The 20,257-nt window shown below is 38.5% G+C and overlaps 1 protein-coding gene across 1 annotated transcript; it reads right to left on the bottom strand.

The window, feature by feature from the left end:
• Window positions 1–8,956: 8,956 nt before the first annotated feature.
• Window positions 8,957–19,565, bottom strand: ufm1 (ubiquitin-fold modifier 1). Its single transcript, XM_072375037.1, has 6 exons — window positions 19,491–19,565; window positions 19,342–19,398; window positions 16,625–16,682; window positions 13,706–13,745; window positions 11,894–11,926; window positions 8,957–9,997 (listed from the first exon to the last, which is right to left on the bottom strand). Coding segments are annotated over exons 1-6 (264 nt in total). The 5' UTR covers window positions 19,493–19,565; the 3' UTR covers window positions 8,957–9,923.
• Window positions 19,566–20,257: the final 692 nt, after the last annotated feature.

The following is a 20,257-nucleotide window of genomic DNA, read 5'->3' as shown; positions in this document are numbered from 1 at the left end:
ACCCTTACAAACGAGACAGCCATCACTCTTTAAAATTCTTGCATGTAACCCTGAGAAAAGCTCTGCATGTGACAACCTTTGGTTCTTGATTCCTCACTGGCTACATTTTAAATGCCAGGTGATTAGAGGCTTTCTTGTGCCTTGTTATTTCAAAGTAAAGGCAACTCCCTGCTTTTCCAGCTGTCATTAGCCTCATATGCACAAATACATTCTTCTTGTGTTTTGACATGAGAGAAGTCATTCACATACAGTACATGCATGTTTGATTTGCATTCTGGGAATACAGTCAGCAGGTTGTAGTGAAGACCAAATCGTGAAGACATGCAGAGGGCGTGATATACAACAAAGTAAGGTCCTAAATATCATGATTAGCTTGAAGAAATTAGAGGCCGCTACACATTTTCACCTGGAACTCTAACCTACAATGTTTGTGTCCCGCCCGCATTACTTTCATAGAAAAAAGATAAAAGAGCCCACATAATGTGGCTTGATGAGCACCTGCTTATGTGATTCTCTGTATGGTCAGACATTTGTTCTATTCTCATGTGACTAATTAGTGGTGAAACTCTGACTCATCCCTGCAGCCTATCTCCATTAACTTACCAGGCACAATGAAACTTTTGGAAGGTTCAGCCTAATTTTTATGGCATATTCACACTGTACAGGATGTGGGGTTCCTTCTGCACTGCAGCTGTTCTACTGTGATAAGACTCCACATGGAGATTGTGGGGTTTGAGCTTGCATGGCTCAGTGAAAGATTCAAAACTGTCAGCTAATGAAAGTGCGGGGGTCAGGTAGCTATCAAATTGTAACATTTGCATGAAATCTAGGCATGTATGCCAAAAATGATGAAATAACTTCCTGAAGTATAATATTATACATTTGAAAAGACATTTTGTAGTGAGCTGGATCACAGAAAGCCAATTGACTATTCAATGCAGCAGTGTGTGTTATTACTCTTATTAGTTTAAAAGAGGCTTAATATCGTTGTTTTTTGGCTAATAAATTAAATCATTGTGCTTATTCATGTGGTTATGTTTTCTAAATCTAAAATAGCCAAAAACAAAGCAATTCTGACTATATAGAAGAGCTACTTTTATAGAAAAACTGTACTAGGGAGAGGAAATATGGCTTATTTGCAGAGCCACAGACAGCTCAGTCTCAACAAAAACAAAATGAAAAGAGGAAGGAATTTTAATTTGTAAAGCAGTGACAAAGCGTGCAGAAATGTAAGGACACAGGATCTGTGGGAGTTTCTGATCTGTCTCTTGTTTGCTTCTCACCGTTCTTAATAATTCACTTTTGCTGATACCCCACAGGGTTTGGGTCCATGTTTACTGGGTTGATTATTTTCTGAGGTCTCTTCAAATAAACAATCAAGATCTACTTTTCAAACTAACATGTTATTTTTACTCCATTATAACTTAAAATCTAAAACCTTTTTTGTGGATAAAACTTTCAGTTTTTAATATATGCAATAAAAAGCAGCTAAAATAACCGCCTAAATCAACTATTAAAACTGCATTTTAATGTGATTGAAACACCTCCATTAAGGACCTCTGCACTAGAATAGGCAATTTGAACATTCTAGTGTGGTACTTTTACTTATTTCTACTCAAGTAAAGTATAGGACCACTTCCTTGTCTGTGCATACGTAGAACAGCTGTTGCACTCATGCTTTCAACACTCAACATCAATGAAAGGAACAGGCTACCTGTCAGTCTATATTCTGTCCTCACCATCTCCATAACCACACAGAACCTGTTGCTTCTTGAGGAAGCGAGTACATGAAAGCAACAGCTCAACATGCAAAACCACTGATTAGGTTTTCCCAAAACCTGACATTACATTTTGTCTGGGTCAGCTGGAAATGCAATGGGAAATCCCCCCCCAATGCCAGTTTAAAGAAACACAACACACAAGTGCACACAAAGATTCACATCTGGTCTGTCTTTGTTCCCATATTACAGTCGTGGAAATGTAGACATTCACAGGACACAGCAGGAACTCTTCGCCAAACAGACATGTTAGCTCCACTGCCGCTCTGTAATCATCGACACAATGACCATGCAAGTTTACACAAAGTGCCCTTCAGGTTGATGTTTACCGTCTGGTGAAACTGTCCATTTGTTGCTGTGTCCCAAATGCTCCAGTTCCATCAAAGATGACAATGTTTCAGTCTACAAGAACAGTATAATTATTTACAAGAGAATTGGGTAAATACCTGTTGTATTTGTGAGTTTGTTTCTGTCTTGACAGGCGTGAAAACTGTGAGAAAAGGGAGACATTTCTTATACCACCTTGCCACTTTCTTTCTTCAATGAATTGTACTTTGCATGGATTTTTCCACAACAACAAGGTAGGCCTACAATACTTTTGCAAATTGCTTTGTTTGCCAGGCTGCTATTCCCCAGTGAGGTTTATATTACACAGAAGAGATTATATGATAATCTGTAAAAGCATTAAAGATTTGTTTACAGAACATTTGTGGAACTTTTTTTTAGGGGATTTGGCTTTCTGACATGCTACTTGCAGAGATTATTATCTGTTTCATGTGATTTGGCAAAGTTAAATGATACAATGGCGGACGAGCCTGCTGCAATCAGACAAAGCCCTCATCCTTAATTCCTGCAGATAGTGTCAGATTGCAACACTCGCAAACTCTTGTTGATTGCTGGAGACAAACTCATTAAGAGCGTTAAGAGAAAGATAGACTCCAAAAATCTCACTATAATATATAAGCTATTATTCCATAGCTAAACAAATCTTTATGTGTGTATGTACAGATAAAAATAAAGGCCAATGGAAAGGAACAAATAATCAGTGCATCTTGCATATCAACACTACAAACAAAATAGTTAAATACTGTCAAACATAAAGAAAAAAGTCAAATTCTCTGAATCTGAAGAAGGTGGGTAATTGATTTTGTGATGGTCATGCCTTCTTTTTAAATGACCAGGCAAAGAAATGGCAATGTGACAGTGATTTTAATAGCCTACTGCTCTCTGGTGGTGAAAAAGGGTGGAGCATTCCAAGAATGAAGTCCTGGGCAAGTGTTTCAAATTACCAAGGAGCATTTATTAGGCTGCACTGACAGAACAATTACCCATATCCAGCAGTTGGTGCAGATACACTGATTTTTGGAACCATCAAAAATACTGTTTGTATTGCAGAGATTTATCTAAACTGATCATTGTCTGAGTTTTTGCTGGTTTTGCGCTTACAGCTGTAAACAGACCCAATGGCTTACCACAATTTTGGCAATGAACGTCCAGGATGACTATGGCCAGCACTCATTTGTGCCTAGCCCTCTGGCCATCCCAATATAACAAACAGTGAAATCCTTCAGAGAGCAATATTCCTACAATTGGAGTTGTATGTGGAAGGTCCGATTTTGTTAGTCGTTATATCTTATTTGAATAGTAGTTTTTATGCCAACAGAATGCAGCACAACTTTCTGAACAAATTTTGAAACAAAAAAACCCCCCAATATAATCAATAAAAAGAAGCATAAAAACAATACAATATGCAAAGCATATTTAGTTATGTTATGGATTTTAATTGGCAAATTAGCAACAGTTCAGGAGACATAGCATTAGAAACTGATTCTATTCTCATTTATAAATGCAGGATGCATAACTTCCACATGGCAGTTATGCCTGCATATGTAAATAAGAGTGACCAAAATAAATCTTTATCCTCCTCATCAGACTGATGAACGAAGATGCCACTGCTATAAACATTTTCTGCTCTCCCACTGTTTCTGCATGCATGTTGTTAAGAAACATATACTGTAGAGAGGCAATGAACACCTCGGATAATACATTAAGATGTTCCTCTTTCATTTATATTGTTCAAATTGACATTTGACATTACAGGCCTTTACCATCAATAACTGTGCTTTGTCTTGTGCAGACACCTTAACGCCTGTGAAAAGCATTAGGAAAGGCAGGTGGAACTGTCGGCCACATCACAGTGCAGCTGGTTTAAGGGTTATGTGTATGATAATTCCACTGCCAGTGTAACTCAATCAGTAAAACTGATCAGTAAACTCTAATATTTCATTGGACAGCCTTTAACTCTAATTATGGAACACATTTGTTGTGGCAAAGTTTCAATAAGCTTCTGCAATTTTACAACATTTATTTCCGTCCAGAGTTGCATTTATGTTTTTGCCAAGATCTTCTTGGGATGATGGGAGAATCGGACCGCTGCACAAAGTCTTCTCCAGCGCATCCCAAACATTCTCAATGGGGTTAAGGTCTGGACTCTGTGGTTGCCAATCCATGTGTGAAAACGATGTCTCATGCTCCCTGAACCACTCTTTTATAATCTGAGCCCAATGAATCCTGGCATCGCCATCTTGGAATATAACTGTTCCATCAGGGAAGAAAAAAATCCATGAATAGAATAATCTGGTCATTCAGTATATGCAGGTAGTCAGCTGATGTCATTCTTTGGACACATAACGTCCCCCAGACCTGACGAACTGCAGAACCCCACATCTTAGCACTGCTCCCACAGGCTTGAACGGTAGGCACTCGGCATGATGGGTGCATCACTTCATCTGCCTCTCTTCTTACCCTCATGCACCCATCCCTCTGGAACAGGGTAAATCTGGACTCATCAGACCACATGACCTTCTTCCATTGCGCCATTGAGTCCAATCTTTATGCTCCCTAGCAAATTGAAGCCTTTTACTTTGATTAGCATCACTGATAAGTGATTATCTTAAAAGCTACACAACTGTTTAGTCCCAATCCCTTGAGTTCCCTTCGCATTGTGCGTGTGGAAATGCTCTTACTTTCACTATTAAACATAACCGTGTGTGCTACTGTTGTTTTTCTCCAATTTGATTTCACTAAACGTTTAAGTGATCGCCGAGTCTGATCATTCAAGATTTTTTTTCCGACCACATTTCCTCCTCAAAGATGCTGGTTACCCACTATACTTGCAGATTTTAATAATGCGTTAGACAGTCCTTAACACAATATTAGTTTCAGCAATCTCCTTAGATGTTTTCTTTGCTTGATGCATGCCAAAAATGTTGACCCTTCTGAAACAAATTAACATCTTTTCCACAACCAAAAGATGTGTCTTCTGACAATGAGAAATGAGAAGCTACTCTCTGCATCAGTTAGAGTTAAATAACTTGTTGCCAGCTGAAACATAATCATCCATGCAGTAATTATCCAATGGGAGGCTCTTACCTATTTGCTTAGTTAAATCTTTAAAGACTTAAAAAATTTCATGACAATCCATCTAACAGTTAAAGAAAAAGTGAAGGAGAAAATCCTGAAAAAACAAACTATTAAGGTAATGGTTGTTTGTGCATAAAAGTTGGGGGATGACCAGAGAAGTGATCACAAGACATGAGTGTCCAATCTACAGAAGAGTGTTTGCAAAGCTCGAAATGATATTTCAACACAGAGAGTCCACATTCTCACAGCACACTATCACCTTGCCGTAACAAACTGCTGCTGGTGAATTAAATTGGCCAAAACTTCGCACTTTCTGTTTTTAATGTGAAGTATTCATAATCCAAAGCCCAAAGCTGGTATGTCCCCTAAATGCCCTCTCCCTGTGGTTTATAAATATTCCCAGAGGATCTAATTCACCTGGGTATAGAAAGTTGGTGCAGACACAGAATAAATGCAGAGACAGTAGGGGTGAAAACAAAAGTTAGCTCCAGGCTCCAGGACAGCTAAACCCAAGGAAGAAAGTGTTGCCAAAACTTTTACATTTTCTGTGACAGGTGGAAAAATATACAGGCCCCATAAAACTTCACAACATTTATTTATTAATGGAACCAACAGAAGGGAAAAGTGAGCTGAGATGAGCCAGTGGGTAAGTTGACCCACTCGCTGTATCTTGGCAACGTAGCACTTATATAGTCACGTGACCATTCATTTTGGAAGCACCCATCATTTCAGCCTGACTGTAAACAAAGGAAGCACATAAGAACTGTCAGTAGCTCATCAAAATAAAGTGTTGACTTATTAGATGTAATGGCAGCTACACAAATGCTGGTTTATCCAAGTTTGGAAATATTTATGTTGGATGCTGGGTTTTGTGTTAAGTCATCTTTGAATAAAAGAACAATGACTATTTGTAAAACAGACTTTGAAATTTCTTACGGGTTTGATATGGATTTAGTTAGATGGTCAGTTTATCCCCATACGGGGAAACTGGCCCAGATCAACCTGTAAAATTGAGCCAAAGGAACACTTATCTTTATAAAAAAAAACATATTTTTAGAACTCTTTGTCATAGATTAATTCTGACGATTTGAATTAATAGGACACATCCTGTAATTTGGTAAAGGGCTTTTGTTTTAATTCTGCCTAAATTCTCTTATCTTTAGGACCAGTAAAAAAAATGGTTCTCATCTTACCCTAAACTCCCCTATATGCTGAACCCATCTAAATCTGCTTTTGTGGTACATGATATGCATATCAATTAAGCGAAAACCTTCAGGCTAATTGTCCTGAATGAGTTCATAGAAACAGGTCATTTCAAAACACTGCTAAAAACAGTGGATTACGTTTTATGACGATAGATGAAAGAAATCAGCATGAAAGTATCAGAAGAATGTCAACATGGACAGTTCTATCAGAGAAAGAAAATAATTATCAATTTATTTCACATCTATGATAGGAGTTAAAAACCTCACAGTAAAGAGAGTGTGTGTTTCTTCAAAGGAATATCTTCAGTTATCAAACAATTTTAGAAACTTAAAGATTTTCCATGGACACATTGGTCACCGGTCACAGCTTCATATGAAATCTCATATCAGATACAAATTAATTCACATTTGAGAGGAGTACAAAGCAAGCATTGTTGAAAATTGCAATAAAAAGTTAGATCTATAGTCAAATACAAGCTTATTGGACATTTTAGTTTAAAAAGATAGAGAAGTGATCACATTTGTGAAAGAAAGATAAAACCTTGAACTGGGTGTATTTTTGTGCATGGAAACTAAAAGATAAAGCAATCCTACTTTAAAGCTACATCATTTGTCTTGATTTAGCCTGAAGGAAATTAGATACTTTGGAAAAAAAGAAGAGAAAAAAGAAAGGAGCACAACTTCTGGCGGGGATAAGTGGGGTGTGTGTTAGATTGCTGCTAAATTAGAGAAAATTGCTTCACGTTTACATTTGTTGGGTACAACATCTGCGTTCCGTCAAGACCACTTTGTTTAGTGGAGAATTAGAGCCGTCGTTTCCTTCCTCGCAGTGTATTCTTTCCCCTGCTGTACGAATTTTATGTCAGAAGGTGGCGGAATTAGGTCATTCAGCTTATTAAATAATCTTGATGTGAAGACTGCATATGATAACTGAGGTTCTCGCTCATAGGGGATTGTTGTACTTGTGTGTGACTGATGGAGAGGTTGTCAGAGGAAAGCCTGCACTTCGTCTCTTTATTCGGCTCGCTGAGCTGTGGCCACAGTGATGGGCTTATCTCAGTGTCCATGAAGGATCACTAGATCTCATTTTAGATTGGCTGAGTTTAATGGGAGGCCAAAGGGCATGCTCGACATGACATTTATAAAGCAGTGGGGTGCAAAAGATTGAGGAAAAGAGTAAAGAGGGGTCCACATGAAGAGACATTTCATAGAAAGTGGGATTATTCTCCATCTCTTCCTCCTTCACACAGCTTCACACACAGCCACTGAGATCCGTCAATACTGCTTACATCCCCCCGTCTGTGTCCTTTTCCCTTTTTCCCTGTTTGTCTATAAAAGTCATACCATGAGATGAAAAGCACTGTTGGGGACTTCAAACCTTTTCTCTCACTCAGTTGAAGACTGATCGAGTTGACTTTTTGTGTGTTTTACTTTCTTTTTTGTAAAAATCCTACAATGACAGCAATTACTGGATGATGGCTTGTAACTGTGGCAACCAGACGTTTCTCTTACTTACTTTGCTACATGCATCTGTTGAGACTAAATGAATTAGACTCAAGCTGCTCAAAGTGTTTTGACAAAAGGTATATAAATACAAACTAATTGATCATTTGTATTACGGAAAAAAAAAGAGACTGAAATACACCATCAGCTAATGTAACATCTGTCTGGAAGATCCGTTCCAAAAGACACCATTGGACCCCAATCTATCTGTACAGCAGTGCATCCTGCTGCTGGCTCAGGACAGAGAGCTCAGTCTGTTCTGTGACTGTGGAGCACATTTTTACTCGTAGCACCCATTTTGTTGAAAGTATAAAATCTCAAGAGCTTCTTCTACACATGTAGCACTATTTTTCTTAGTCCACAATGAAAATGTCATAATATTGCCAAAACGTATGCTGGCCTGAAGAAAACCATGCATCAACGGAAATTTACGTTTTACCAAATGGACCGACCTGACACATTTTTCAATCACCTTAGTAAACATACGAGTAATGACAGATTATTTTGCAAATCCCTGCAATAATTACGCCATTGATTTTGACCACCAATAGCAGCCCTGCAAGCCCTGCGATAACTAACATCTGCCGCACTGGGGAACTCTTTGGCCTTATGCCATTTCAGAAGTAAATTTCTAGTCAATGTGCCCTACAGTGACTTTGATTAAAATAAATTAGAAAATCCATTTGTGTTAGGCCTTCTGCTCTTCTTTCCCCCCACCCCATCTGAATCAGCATCCTAAGAGGGTGAGAAGCAACTGTGAGCGCTCGCTGGCGTATTCAAACATACACGCTCCATTATTCCCTCCGGTCTGCCTTTTTTTTCTCTCTTTACCACGTGTGCATGTTTGTTATTCTGTGGTGGTGAATGCGAAGCAATTCTTAAACAAATGATTCAGACCTTCTCTGATGATAATGATCCACTTCTTCAGATTAATCAGTCAGAGAAATAATGAATATCTATTCGTCATTTTGATTGGGATAGAAATAAAATAGAAATGTTCTGTCCAATGATTTTTAAAAATGATAGAAAGACGAGACACCGGACAAATGACTGCAAACACTTCATATTTATTTCCCAAATGAGAAGACAGAATCTGTGTTATTGATGTTGGATGAACTTCACGAATGCTGTAGCTATTGCTACACATTCTGAAGCCTCTGCATGTTAATTAAAGATTTGTGGAAGCCTGCCTTGTTTCCTCAACACCTGCTCATCTGTTCATACTCAAGCTGGCAATGCATATCAAAACATTTCAAGTTGTCTGTGAAGATTTTCTGTATTTATTGGGTGAGGATGAACAATGCCTAACTTGAAATTCAAAGTGGAGCTGTTGGAGAAGAAAAAAAAATGATGCTACAATGCGAGCAGGCAGAGGGCAGCAAAGAGCCACATGCCTGCACACTTGAAATTTAATGGTTTCATTTATCTATAGATATGGGGCTCTTGTTAAAGAACCATCTGGTCCTCAGTACAAGTTCAGTATAGGTTCATAACGCAAGTTGTCCAGCATGTGAGAAATACTCGTGAGACAGGTGTCTTATATAAAAGAACCAATGTGAACAAACAAATGCCTTGCATCAGCAGCCACTAATAAAGCAACAATGCTCCTTAAATTATGTATATGTATTTCAGAAAAAGAAATTCTGCCATATTCACAACTCAAAAGGTAAAAAGAAAAATAGTCATGCACTGTAAGTTGCACTGACTGCTTATTGATACTTACAAAGATATGACAGCGACTGGTGACACGGTTTGTTCATCTATGAGTATCTCTCTTGATGTTACTGAAAATGTTTTAATTTAAATTAAATCAATATACAGGGACGGCACAAATTTGTGTGTGTGTGTCTGTGTTACTGATAAGATTAAATATGCATTTTCTCATGTGAGTCACTGTCAGTTGTTGGTCAAAGATTACATAAAGACACACACTGAGGTGTTTCCTGGTGTCTTCAGTGTTGTATGATTCGGCTGGGTGAGTCATTATGCCGTCAACGAGGAAAAGCAGCATAAATCAGTCTCCTTGTCCTCCCACTCTGTCTCTGGGAATGATGCGAAGCTCTGAGCCGTGTTTTAGAAACACATTCCCTGCAACATAGGACAGAGCATCACACAAAGATCACAGTTTTACAAACAGTTTGCTCTAAAAAGGAGTTCTCCTGTTACTATAGCTTCAGATAAAACATCCACTCTCCAGCTGAGATTATTTTAAGTCACCTAGTCGATCGATCGGATTCATTCCAATCTTAAAACCAATAATAAAACAATATGGAATCTCTAAATCGCAGCCACAAATTTGCCCATAAAGTTAGAAACAAAAAGGTTTCTTGTGACAAAATTATCTGGTTTAGTTGTCTGTATATAGAAACAACAACTGCAAAAAAAAAAACTGCTATTCAAGCAGAATAAATCCAAATTATGGAACCACAGGTGGCAACTTGATTAATTCATTTACCAGTCCAACCATAAGTCATGCCGAGTTGTTACACGTGCAGCGCTACTCACTGCTGGAACTGTAAGGATGTGTGACCCTTAGTTATGCTTCAGAAAACCGCGATATTAGCCTCAATATAATGTGTAAGAAGAAAAGACTAGAAACACATCAGATCAATTTTAGCTGTGTACTCAATCATGTGAAGAAGAGGTAGAGCGGCTGCAGTGGGTGAAAAAAGCTAATCTGACAAAGGTGTCTGAAATGAGGCTATTCTTGGCAGCACATAGCACAAGTGTGAGGCTGATAAAAAGCTGCAGAGAATGCCCACCACTATATCCTTTCTGGGCAGAAAAGAAAAGACCCAATTGTGCCTGAAATTTAAGCAGGCATCGTCTTATAACTCTCCATGCAGAAAACTCAGTCGTTTGTAAACAGTCTTTGTTGAGACTGACGTCTTGCATGAGAAAGAAACATGAATGTCAAGGAAACACCAAAGAGGCTTACACAAAGGCATTATGATTCAGCAGGATTGGACAATAGCGAGAGAACCGAAGTGTAATTTTGACTCAACAAACTGATACCTCTCCTTCGCCTCCAGTCAGAAGTGACTCTTTAATTTCACGGAACATAAAACACTGCACCTTAAGGCTTCTTCTTTTCATTCATGAATCAGATGACCTAATTTTATGAGAGCAACTTCTCATATACAGAGATGTTGCCTGCTAAGCTGTGATCAATACGGGATGCGAGGCTAATTTTGTTTACAGATATAGATTTCAGAGTTTTTTTTCCTTCTTTTAATAATGTCGGCTCAATTCAGGAATGCAATTAGTCCTTCTTCCCACATTCAAGCTGACTATCAATGTGGTATGGCAGTATGAAACTTTTGCTACTGGGTGTAGCAACGTTCTAAAACATCCACTGAAAGGGAGCATTAATTCGCCACTCAAAGAGTTTTTCGCATTTAGACCATTGCGGCCTCAAAGTCAGCGAGTATCACTGCAAAATCATGCCAGATTTGAACATTTTCCACTGAATACTTTGTCTTTATTCTTCAGCTAAACAAAAAAAACTGTTTCTCAGTGCCATTTGTCATTTCGATCAACAAGATTGCCGTGATACTACAATTCAATGAAGCTTCGTGTAGGCCAAATAAAGACCACATTGGATTTTGTGCAGATCTGAATCCCTTTCTTTAAAGTTGCAGAAAGACGGCTCTGGCCTCAGATTGCACCCTATTTTCCTTTTTGACCCATCTCTTTTAGGCTCAAAATAGGGTCACTGTGAAGCAGGTTCTGAAAAATGAAATGGATTTCAAAGACATACGACGAAGGCGGCACCTTTGGAATCAAGGTGATTTTACTATTTTTTTTTGCTGATAACAGAAATCATTGTATCTATCTATCCATCTACCGTGTTTATTGCTTTTCAACGAGCACTTAAAGATCCATTTTAAACCGATATCTCAAGTACTGGTAACAATCAAAATGTTTAAAAAAGAAACTTGCAAAGACCATCAAAGGCAAGTGCCAGAGAAAACAACAGCTCACCTGCAGTCTGCGCAGGGTTGATTCCTATTCCATCTGGAACGCAATCATGAAAGAAAAAGAAGCACACACAATGTAATGTCCATAGATATCGTTGTGTAAGTGAGCAGTAAAGATATTAAAAAGATAAGTGTCTCGGTGGCAGGTAATTCTATCTGGACTAACAACATAAACCTTTTTTTTTCTCCTTAGAATATCGAAAACACTTCATTTATACTGCCTGTAAATATTCAGGAAACCATTCCGTCTGCTATTTAACACTCTGAGTTCAAAACAAATTCGAGCATTAGCAGCTTTTAGGGGACACTGAGCAATATAACTGTTGGGAAACAATGAATACGCTAACAGACGCCTTCTATAACACCTACAAAGACGTTTTTTCTGGTGATTACAATGACTGCGACTCCGAGATCAATCAAGTGATGTAGGATGAGTAACAGGATGTAACAGGATGAGTCCTGCTGGATGAGTCCTGATGACTCCTGCTGAATCTTTTCATGGTTTTACTCTGAGGCTGTTTTAAAAATCAATTAATCAGGTCGGTAAGGGAAGCAATTTGCTGACACTTTTTTTTCTATCTAAGTCAGAGCTCCCACTACCCGAGTTGTATTTAATCTGACCTTATATACTTAATTTTGCAAGTGAAATATTAAATTAAAATGATCATGTGAAGAATCCCCTGTTAAATAATAATAGTGGAAATATATTAGGATCAATTCTGAATTGCAGAATCTGACTTTTTTTGAACAACTCCTCTTGTATATGAACATGAAGTCTGTCATGTGGATAATTCATACGTCTGACTACTGCCTCCTTAGATGAAATAGAAGCAGAACTAGAGCTTACCATTCCAAGAACTGCTTTTAAGAGTTGATCTGTGCAAAGCTCTGAGGATTGATTATAAAGACTGCCACAGACCCTTAAAGTTTAAGTTAAAAAATGCAGTTTACTCCTTTAACACCCTTGAAAGGGACAACCCTCTAATTCAAATGTTGCTCATGCAAGATCTAAAATAGTGCATCCTAGAGTCCTCAGAGTAGGCTTGCCAGGTGAAGGACAGAAGCAAGGAAGACATAGATATACAATGAAAACCACTTTTCCCTTTGGACAACCAAAGATTTATGCAACTGAGGCATTCTTGCATTTAATGTTGTACCCTTTCATCTGAAAAAAGGAGGCCAGATTTAATAAATATCATATATGTTCAGCACATTTGAACCCACAGTTACCTCAAAGTCATTATTTGTGGGCTTATTTTCACAGATCAATATGACATGCTGACCTGTGAAAACGTCTGCGGGACTCATTTCGGACCTCATCGTACGAGCATCAATTTTCAATGAACGATGGTGATACCAATTATCTCGAGAGCCGGGAGGCCGGGGGCTGATAAATAATGCCAGTATCTTGTTGTTCCTTTTCCTTATTTGCATTTTTACAAAGCACGTAAATTTAACAATAATTACATAAGAAAAAAAATGCTGACCCACAATAAACTTTGATTTTCGAGTTTAACATAAAACAAATAGATATGATGATTAAATGTCCTTGGTAATCAAAAACCTCGCTCAGCAGCAGCCATGCTGACACGGCTCGCTGCGCAGCAGATGTGTTGGGACTGGAGTCATTTAAAGTTCACCTGCCTCCTGAAATAACAGGATCACCTCAAAGTGTTGATTAATTCGCTCTATCACAGCCCTGATTTTAGCCGTTAACAGTGAAGCTCGTTAGCAAGTCACTTCTGCCCCGAGCCATCTTTGAAGACAAAGCAACAATAATAACAGAGAGAAGAAAAGTTTTCCCATCCAAACTCACCATTTGTGATTATCGCACTGGTTGCTGATGGCACTTTGAACTGAAAAAGAAAAAAGAAATTCAAATGATCACTTTCAAAACCCCCACAAGTGAAATCATGAACAGAAATTTACATTTTAGAAATTTTGCGCAGCAGTCAATGACTTTGTCTCAACAACCAGAGACGCTTTGCTATCCAAACAACTTGGCCAGTAGCAGAATGAAAGCCTCTGAAACGCAGCTACAAAGTTGGTGAACGACAAAAAAAAAATAAACAAAATGCGGCGAAAGGTGCTTTTTGTCCGTCCGGTTTGTTTTTTTTGCAGTTGTTAAACGCACAAAATCGAGCCTGCACATGCACACTCGCGCAAACACTTCAGAGAGAACCCGAGAGAGAGATAGCCACGCTTGAATTTACGAAAGAAAACCACTCAGCGTGGTCACAGTACGTGTTCCACTTCAGCGTTTGACAGAGGAGGATGTGGGCTGGTGGGATTTGCAGAGGAATGATGGAGGGAGCAGTCTGCCACCAGTGAGATAAGGCTGGCAAAGCAATGCTCATCGCATTACTGCCAGGTTGCACAAGCAACACACAAGAACACACAGTTCAGGTCAGAAATAACAGATGGGGCTTTGGTTTGATTTTACTAAAACCCATATCATGTAAAATATCCAAGTAAAGGATCATGTCACCGAGTGTGAACCAACCCGTGCTCATCAATCATTAAGAGCAGATTACTTTTTCAATAATCTTTTGATTTTTTTATTCAATGACCTCCTACATAGCAAAATTAGCCACTGTTGAAATAATCACAAAAAAAACAAGTACATAACAAGCACAGCTACAATTGTTTAGTCACACTTTAAATGTATGAGCGATATCTGCGAGTGCAAATGACAATATGTTTGCATTCCTACTGCATGCAACAGTTTACTCTTAAACAATTTTCATCCCATCAGCAGTCCTCCTCAGGGGGGGCTAAGTCTGTTGCACGAAAAGTAAGACTTCCACTGTGAAATAATGTTCCATCAGGATGCTGGTTTCTAACAGAATCAAATTAACACCCCGCCAGCACGTCATACAAGCAGCGCATCAGTACCTCAGCTTTGGTCTCTGGCATGAATCCTTCTGTCACTGCACTGCTGTGTGTTTACACACACAAAATTAAGGAAAATAGAATTCAAAGCCGAGGGGGGAAAAAAAAAACGTTGGGTGACGGTGAGGAGTGTAAAGCATGTGGCAAGTGACAAAATTATGCTAACTCTGGAGACACCCGTGATGATTAAGATGTGAATATGCTCTGGCAGAAAAAATATCCATAGTCCATAGTCACTAACCCACACTAAGCTTCATTTTAGTTGACTATAGGTTATGATCAATCACTCCATTTGCCAAATCGTCAAGCTTAGTGGAACAAACTTAGTTTGTAGCATCCCGATAACTGAGACTTTTGGATGCCAGACAGCATCAGCCAAAGGCCCCCTGGGTTGTGATTGTCTGTTACATTGTTACACGTGGTAGAGTCGCTCTGCTGCGGCCAATTGTGACACGATTAGAGATATATTATTGTCCTGATGCAAGCATGTAAATCATATAGCACGCCAATACACCACACTCCATAGCGTTTCAGAAGAAAATGTTTCGCTTTTAATTTCAATACATTTATCTGCCAGAGCAAGTTTTCAAGACTTTTTTTTACACACAAAATGTTTGAAAAGTTTACAGTATGTGATAGAGGCCGATTGTACGAGGCTCTGTCATTGATTAAATAATATCCAAGAGTAGAAATGAAACCCACAGCTGATCGGAGCGCAGTCTTACTGTTCCAAGCACCACGAATTGGGAAAGAAAAGACTTTTTGCGAGCGTCGAAGCCATGGGTTTGTGGTCGAAGCACAGTTGTGTAAGATCAGTTTTTAAGGGTTTTAAGTGTAAAGACCATCAGAAGAAGCGGCTCTTAAAGAGATGAGAACGGCTAGTTGCATCAGCTGTGTCAGAATTGGAAAGATTTCTTAACCGAAAGGAGAACAGAGAACACACTGAGGGCTTTTTCTCTTAGCTTATTAGCAAGTTAGCTTGCTTTTCTCTTGATCTGATTGGTGGAAACTCACTCACGACAAACAGATGGTTCATCCAATCATCTGCTACATACTTATATGTATTTTTTTTTACCTTTTCCTAACAGTTTATACTGACATGTACACATCGATTATCTTAGTTTCTCGACATTTAATTATATTGTCATTATATAGAAATCATATTCTGTTTTGGAGAACAATAAACATCCTCTCCACAACATCCTGGCAGGACAGAGGAGCAGCTGCAGTGAGCTCATCTCACTGCAGTGCAGGACTGAGAGGTTCAGGAGGTCCTTTGTCCCCACAGCCATTAGGCTTTTTAATTGACTGCTGGCATGTTTATTTAAAATGTATTTATTTATTTTTGAATTGGTTTATCATTATTTTTGTTATTGTTCTAATATACAATCATTGTAAACCTTTTTTTTTTTAAAGAAAAGATTTTGAGCTGCTTGACTAATTTTGAATTTCCCCCCACTGGATGATGAATAAAGTATTTTTCAAATTCTATTTCTTTTTCCAATGGATCCTGCACCGGTAGTGACAGTTTTATCTTTGACGTCTTTTCCTTTGAAGATTTGATCTTATCAATGACAAAAGCTGAAAAAGAAAACTTTTTTTCGGAAGTGTGATATGTCAGTGTTTGATGTGGGAAAATAAGCTTTTCCATATAAACAGAACAATTGTGACAGTTTTCTTGTTGATCACAACAAACATTTTTTCTCCTCAGATGTGATTCTTTTTTTCTTTTCTTTTCTTTTTTGTTCTTTCCCATTAGAAGACAGAAAACATGAGCTAAAGTGAGAAGATTCGCTTGGTTTCCATTTTTCTAAATTCTGTATCAGTAAAACAATACACTCACCTCCTCAGCTGCGAACTTCAACACTGCTGTGAAGGGCGTGCTTTCTGGGACACTTAATCTGCAACATACAAATTGAACAGCCTTTAAAAGAAGAAACATTAAATCCAGGATTTATTTCCTACATTAATTTATTTTATTCATTTGTTTTTGTTTTTTTTTCCAAGCACATTGCTTTTCTCTCAGTGTTTGAGATAACAGCCAGATGTGTTATTTAGGAGCTCGAAAACTCATTCTGACTTTTATGGAGAGGAGGAGATGAAAATGAATATTGAGTGTAACATTACTACCAGGATACCAGACCATTTATGGCAAAACTACACACGAAGCACTCTCAGAAGGATGCTTCTCCAGTGTATCCTGCAGCAGTTTTCAGTGGAAAGCAGAGACCACCCAGGAGCCAACCAAAATAAGATGTGAGATTAGAAAAGAAAAAAAAAGTCTTGTGGCTAAAAATGTAATGGCCAACTAAGGTAATGCAGAAAGAGCTGTGGTGGTGGAGGGCAAAATCAATTGACAGCCAGTACAGCTGAGAGACGCAGAAAGAGGAGCAAAGCACCAACTGAAGCAGCAGTCTGAGGAAAAACCAAACTTGCTAAATTAAAAAGACCATTTTAATACTTTAACAATTGACAGGTCAATTTCTGAAAGTCACTAATGACTGTAAAAATGCTGCCAGCTAATGGGATATTTCATTATCATAATTGCCCTTCTGTTGCCACAAGCCGCAGCAAAGCCTCAATGGCTAAAAGACTCCTGGTCCAAATGTGAGAACAGTCTGCATAGCCTCTGTGTTTTACAAATATCTTTTCAGAACATCTTTTTGACCGTACAAAATAAGGTGTAAGTTGAGTGTTTCTGAGCGATTATCATCACTGTGTCAACACCGCTTGCATTTTGACAGATAATTTAACACCCAAAGGACAATGCTAAATCACAGTTTTTAAAGGTAACTATTGCTGTTGTGCAGCTTTAAATGGTCTGCAGTGTGTGTAACTTTGACTGGGATGTCAGGTTTCATAACATAAAGGAAAGTGAATAGAAGATAACACTATTCTACAGCAGCAGAGTGGCTTCATTTAACGTATCAGTGAGATTAAATAAACGAAAGACGAAGATGACTGGCCATCGTTTTTAGAGATGCGCACTGCATGTGCTGACTTTTCCAATTCATAAAAATATGCTGTTACAAGCCTAATTTTCTGATATCACAACTGTGTGGAAATCTAATTAAAATTGTTTCTATTTTCTGATGGAAAAAAGAACATTAAGAAGGTGCCAGCAATGGAGCCTCCTCCTGCAGTGAGAGCTATAACCTGTCTTATATAAACCCCTGATACTTAGCATCTAGTGTTCACTTCATCACCTTGTTAACCATAACTAAAAAGTGTGGTATCACTGAGAAAAGATTCGACAAGAAGAGAAACTTTAGGAGTGATGTGCTCTGGACTAATTCATCAAGGGTGGTTTGGCTACAGTAAAAGTATACATGGGAGGCAAAGATAAAATAACCTCACACCAGTTGTGATACATGTGGGTAAAAATCTTGTGGTTTGGGGTTTGGCTGCCTCAGGTACTGGGTACTTTTTTCTATCTGTGATTACACTGCACATGTGTCAAAAATGCATGCACTAACATACCGGTGCTATCTGTCTTAAACACACCAACATACTTAATGGGAGATTTCTCAAAACGGTGAAACTGACTGTCATAGAATAGTCCCAGTGCAGATTTAAATCACACTGCTATGTGGTGTTCAAGTACCAACACCGTTGAATGTCAGCTTTTACAGAAAATCCAATGATTTGCAAAGGATGTCCTATTTTTTTTCACATGACAGTTGAGTGTAAGAAAATTATGCAAGACTGTGAGCTGAAAAATAATCTGGTGACTCAAAGTCTGCAGCTCACAAGACGGTCTTAGTCCAGAAGTGTTTGCATCATCAGAGATTCTTAAGAATAAGTCTGGAACAATAACTGCAGCTTCAGTGGTTTTCAATAGATTAACAAAGCTATGCGCATTCTAAGCAAAGCATTTTGTAAGCATTAAACATGCCTGCGCTTGTGTGGGTAAAGAAAAATATTAAACAGCACAAACAGTACAGAAGCACATCTGGAGGCAGAATGATCATTGGGCCAACTGGAGTCGTTGTTCTGAACAAAACAATGAGAGCCAGAGACATGGAAGTCCACCTAGGAGCCTATTGTCACAATACCCACCTGACAGTTGGCCATATTCGTGATGTGTCGCTACTCATCAAGTCTGACTTTTCTGATCAAAAGATCTGACCTGCCTACAATCATGTTTGTTTAGCTCATTGGTATGAATGTGATCAGGTGGCTCAAGACTCAACAGCTGGCATCTTGGTAAGTGAATAAGTTAACTGACAACGTGGAATTTTTTGTATCAGTAATGAATCCCATCAGATGGCAGATTGTCGGGTCTAAACAGAACCAACAAAATACTACCATTTACTATAAAAACGGAAGTTGATTGGTTCAGTTAGCTGATGTGTTCAGCGTCAGTGAATCACAGACGCTCTCTCCAGGACCACATGTTGCTCAAGGTACATATGCCAACACATATTTCTAAGACAGCCTCAAATATCGAATTTTGCGGTAGCAGCGTCATTAAATGTAAATAAATGGCTTCAGAGCTCTGAATTGTCACAAGATGCAGCGTTAAAGCTGTGAATGCTGAGCTGTCATCAGTGCACTCACACTTTGTATGGAAGCCGGGGATCCGACGTCAGGGTGATTTTAAACGTCACTTTGGACCTAATGAAGAGGGTGAAGAGAGTGGTGTTAATGGTAGCTCGGGTTGTCTTTATTCGTGAAAAAAAAATCACACGAAATAACGTGAAACTCACATCTTTTAAGCGAGACGACTTCGTTTGCGATCTGTTTATCCAAACCCGGAAGTCCGAAGGACCCACATGTACACGTCATCCCTGTAGTTTTGGCCCACATCTCTGCATGTTTACCGTTTTAAGGGATAGGTGGGGATTTATTTCTAAATACAGACATGTTTTCGGTAAAAAATCTCATGATATTATTAAAATAAAATGGGTTATTTGAAACCGTAAATGACAGGCATTCTTACCAAACGACTAACGTTTTTGCCGTAAATGACAACATTGACGCGCACGTAGATCTGAGGCGCACTGAAGTTTTTTTCAGCGAGACGAATAATGGCAATTATCTGCCTATTGAATTTAAAGTACTCTTTTTACTTTTTCTGAATTACGAGTGGCTTTTTATTGTTTTACACGGCATGTATTCCTACAAGCTGCAGGTACTGTCAGAGGAGTTTATTAACTGAAATGTTAACAAGCTGTCAGTTTAGATTTGCTGCTATGTGTTGGTTTCGGTGGAAAGTTGAAACTTTGGACTTTTATTTACATGTATCATGATTTGATAATATGAGTTACTTTTATTATAAGGTATATGCCTGGCATCTAGTAAACATACTGCATGTTGCATTCATGTTATATGGAGTGCAAATTTCAACAATAAAGGATGAAACAAACACATACTAAGGATTACAACAAAATTACACAACAGCAAAACAACAAACGCATATAAAAACTGCATTTTGAGATATTTAAGACACAACAGAACATAAAATTTCACATAA

This window comes from Leuresthes tenuis, unplaced genomic scaffold, assembly GCF_036924035.1.
Source record: "Leuresthes tenuis unplaced genomic scaffold, fLeuTen1.0.hap1 SCAF_21, whole genome shotgun sequence".
NCBI classification, from domain to species: Eukaryota; Metazoa; Chordata; class Actinopteri; order Atheriniformes; family Atherinopsidae; genus Leuresthes; species Leuresthes tenuis.
Note: the sequence above shows the minus strand (reverse complement) of the source record. Positions and strands in the feature narration are given on the sequence as shown.